This window comes from Salvelinus sp. IW2-2015, linkage group LG7 (assembly GCF_002910315.2).
Source record: "Salvelinus sp. IW2-2015 linkage group LG7, ASM291031v2, whole genome shotgun sequence".
Classification (NCBI taxonomy): Eukaryota; Metazoa; Chordata; class Actinopteri; order Salmoniformes; family Salmonidae; genus Salvelinus; species Salvelinus sp. IW2-2015.
The window spans coordinates 21,162,988-21,167,376 of NC_036847.1; the positions used below are offsets into that span (position 1 = coordinate 21,162,988).

General features: G+C 45.7%; 1 protein-coding gene across 7 annotated transcripts in view; it reads left to right on the forward strand.

Moving 5' to 3' along the window:
* Nucleotides 1–4,389, forward strand: part of LOC111966578 (signal peptide, CUB and EGF-like domain-containing protein 3) — a 177,615-nt gene that overhangs the window by 90,694 nt on the left and 82,532 nt on the right. For 5 of the 7 annotated variants that reach the window (XM_070444530.1, XM_070444532.1, XM_070444531.1 and 2 more), the window contains one exon: nucleotides 2,452–2,568. The exons of the other annotated variants lie outside the window; for them this stretch is intronic. In XM_070444530.1, the coding sequence (XP_070300631.1) occupies nucleotides 2,452–2,568 (117 nt within the window). The remainder of the gene's footprint in view (nucleotides 1–2,451; nucleotides 2,569–4,389) is intronic. 7 annotated transcript variants of the gene reach the window in all.

Here is a 4,389-nt window from a genome sequence, read left to right on the forward strand (position 1 = left end):
GAGGGGGAGAGAGAGAGGGGGGGGGGGTAGATCATTGTGAGTGAGTTACCATGGTGGCTCATGCTTTCTGCTGAGGTTTCAGTCAGCTCAAACTGAGCTCAAAGAGCATTGCTTAATGAGCCCAGAAATCCATACAGCCAAGTCTGACAAAAGCTCGCTCTTGGGGTTGCTTTCAAAGCTACAGCAGTAAAGGAAATTTGCAAACCATTTTCAGGGGTTGTTATCATCCTATTGTTTTTTTTATTATTGAAAAAGCATTCCCTACATCATTTTTCTTCCGTCTGAAATAACCTTTTTGTGCACTATTTTCAGAATAACCCAATTCTAACTGCATGTCTGCTGCTAGGTGAACTCAGAGGCTTGGATTTGGAGGAGTATGTGTGTGTGTGTGTGTGTGTTTCTTTGTCGTTGTTCAAATAAACCATATATAACTCAATGCTGATTTCTCATTTTTAATGCTTATAAAATCTTTGGTTCAACTATCCAATTGGTGGTAACAGCCAATTTCCTCCCAAAATCAAATGTATTTTATTGGCAGCCAGCAAGAGGTATGTCGCCCCTTGGCAAACAACCAAAGCTTATCACCACGTAGGTGTAATTTGGCAGTCAAATGACAAAGCTTTGTTATTGCTTCTGGGAGATAGGTGAACTGATACAACATATGGAACTGATACAAATCAACACCGTACATATCAGAGCCTTCATATTGTGAATATTTACAAAAGTCTGCCCATATAACCCAATACACTGAGTGTGGACGTGGCTGGTCTGCATACTGCATCCAGAAAACACAACCCACACACATACCAGAGCGTGTCTCCCTCTTCCTTTTTGGCAAGCCATAATCATCATAAATATTTCTCTACCCTCATGATCATTAGTGTTTGGTGTGATACTGCCTCTCTTAGCGTTTTGGAGGCATGTCGTGACAGTGCTGCATCACCCTGTCTGCCAACTCTCAGTGCCTCACAGACAGTGTGCGACTTGGACAAACACACTGGCTGTGCCACTCTCCCCCGCACAGCACCACCGTGGTTCGCTAGGAATGCTCTCTCTCTCTCTACCCCAGCGCAGCACCCATGGACTTCCACAGGATGGCTGAGTCATGATCTTTAAGTTACAGCCAGAGCCAGCCCCAGGCCCATACCAACACCAAACTGCTTGGGATCGCTGTCACAGTGTCGCCGTGATGACACTGTCTTCCAGATGTGAAACAAGCAATAAACACTTAAACACTTTCTCCCACCTAAATAGCATTCCTTGATCTATGACTTGCAGTAGAGTTGATGTGTATCAAAAGGGTTTGGTCTGCCCCATCATGGCTGCTCCCTGCAGCACAGTTTCATGTTAGCTTAGGTATTCCCCACAGAGATCCAGTTATTCTCTGTGGAGACTGGGGCAGCTGTGCTTCCTCTGTGGTGCCACGTGTGAGAAGCCCTCTCCATACCAGTTTCAACCCTCTCAGCAGTCTGCGGTGAAGCCCACGGCCAGACCAGCTGTTCTGGTGCACTTTATGAGATAGGCTCTTGGGTATTTAATAGACCTAGTTTGTGAAATAACTGCCGACTGGTATCCCTCAGCTTATTAGAGGAAAAGTGATGCTATGTGCTTCTCTAAGAGTGACCAGATGCCCTTGTAGCAAGGTATCGTGATTTCCCCGAGTAGATCAGGTTTTGTTTTTTAATGGTGTTATTTCTCCAGAGTGTTTGAAGCTTTTGGCGATGGCTGCCAAAAGCCTGTTACTGCTCGCAGACGGACACCAAGCTCTTTAAAGTGCTAACAAATTTCTTCTCTTCTGCTTTTTGTTAAAAGTCAGTCTTCTCTGTGAAATGTGTCAGTGTCTAGAGAGGAGCTGGACTACCCTCCCTTCCCTGACTAAATGACCTCCATTCTTCAAATCAATCAGGCTAACGCACGGACTGGCCCGGTGAAATTGCTTTTTTATCCCAAAAATGCCTGGAAGCTCTTGTCAAAGCCAGGGTAAAAAAAAAATGATTTTGACCTCAACTGTCTGGAGGAAGAGCTGCCGGCCTCATGAGAGGAGTTGGTTGATGTCCTGTGAGGAAGTTGGGGGAGGAATGGGGGTGGGGGGAGTTTAACTCACCTTGTCCCAAAAGCAGCCAAACATCCACGTGTGCACACACTCATTTGTTTATGTCGTGACACTATGCTCTTAGTACTCTGATCCTCTATCATTCATAGCATCATGTGTTGCATTATCTAACTGTGCTCTCTTGTTCACTTCCCTTGTTCCACACAGGAGCAAACTACTGAAGCACTTTCCTGTCTCTTCTCTGTCTTTGTATTATCCTCTTTGGAACTGCATTCTATAATAGACATATTTTTGAAAGGATAATGAAAAACATCCGGTTTTGGGACCAGTTCCACCACCTATAGATCCCGGTGTGTGTGTCTAACTGTGATGTACTGCATGTGTGTTTCTCTCTGCAGAGACGTGTGCAGTGAACAACGGTGGCTGTGACAGCACGTGTCATGACGCGGTGACCGGAGTGCGCTGCAGCTGTCCTGTTGGCTTCACTCTCCAGCCAGACCGCAAGACCTGCAAAGGTAACCTAACACACATACATAAAGCCAGTCTCCCACTCTCACCTCTCATCCTCTCAAACAGCAACTATCCACCCGTCAATTACATTATCTCCACCCCTTTCACATTGTCAATCATACAGTCTCCCAACCTCTCACACATACAATGTGTTATCACTAGACTTAACCCACACGTTGTCCTTCATGTTCTAAAGCATAGCATTCTGTCAGTCACCCAAGCTCCACCCTGTTACAGTACCAGTTAATCCTGTCAATCATTATATTCCTTCCTAAACTATCCACTCATCCTTTGTAGTGTTTCCTTTTGGTCTATCTGTCTGGTTCCTAAGTTTTTACTGCCCCACCCGCACACACACACCCACCACACACACACACAACACAACACACCACACCACACACACACACACACACACACACACACACAGTGGCCATGGAGAGCAGGGACCTGACACTCTAATCAGAGATGCATTGTGGGCTCGTTGAGGCGTGTAGGACTGCTGCTGTCTGGTTCCCCAGTGGCGCCTTGCCACCCTGCTCTGCCTCATCCCCTCTTCCCCTCATCGGAAGCCTCTGCCTCTGTCACAGCTCTTACATTGGGATGGAGTGGAGAGTTGAGGTGTAATGATGCCAACACTTCAATACTGTATATATTCGAATGACCCTGCTGTTCTGGGTACTGCTTTGGCAGCAAATCCATTTGTCAAGCTACCCATATGTTGTTGCTGTCAAATACAAATAGCTTGATATCCTCACAACTTATCAAAAGCTGTTCTTAATTTATACAAACAAGAGCATGGGAGTATGAACGGTTTAGATTAGGAGTACATTTCAAGGAGATAATAACAAAGAGAGAGAGAGAGAGAGAGAGAGAAGAGCTCTGTGGAGAAACTCAAGACTGTTGATGCTGCCAAAAAGCCTAGAATAGGAGTCTGCTTCCCCTTCAGTACTTATAACGTTACGCTATCAACTCTGATAAAAGTACATTGGGTTTATTAGTTTGGTTTGAGAGGAAAGAAAAGGAAAACAACCTCAGACAGCACTGGCAAGAGAAAACAGGGGCCCGCTGCGGGCAAGGGACCTCTCAGGGGGGAGAGATGAAGAGAGAGACAGGAGAGAATTATTATTTTATTCAATTTCTGATGCATTTATTTTAACCAGATGATGTACTAAACTGTCCCTCAAGAGACGGATGCTTCATTTACAATGATGATTCAGAGTTAGTCTGATCGAACCTGCCAGTCCAAGTCCCGATCAAAGCCCGGGTGAGCCATATAATGTATTGATTTGTTATTGACGATGAAAAGAATGGTCGAGCTGTGGTGGGGCTGTGCTGCTGAGACATAGTTCTCCCCTTGCTGTCTCTGTAAGAGCTGTGATCTATTCTAAACACATACAGACCCAGATCATACCCGTCCCAGATCTAAGGAGAAATCCCTGATGCACTTTCCCTGTGCATCTCTCTCTTCTCTCTCTGGGATGGGTCTCCAGTCAGCCGTGTGGATCATCGTACTCTACTTAACACCCCGACTGCTAGGCCCCAGAGTCATCCATCACACATACATATTTCAGCCCTCAAACGCACACCACATCCTTGCCCTCTATCTCTTTCTTCCTCTCTCTTTCTTCCTCTCTCTTTCTTTTCTTTCTTTCTTTCTTTCTTTCTTTCTTTCTTTCTTTCTAGGGAGAGATTCCTTCTCTTCTGCTCTCTCTCTCTCTCTCTCTCTCTTTCTCTCTTCGTCTCTCCTCTCTCCTCTCCTCTCTCTCTCTCCTCTCTCTTCTTCTCTCTCCTCTCTCTCTCTTGCCCTCAACCCTCTCTACGCACCT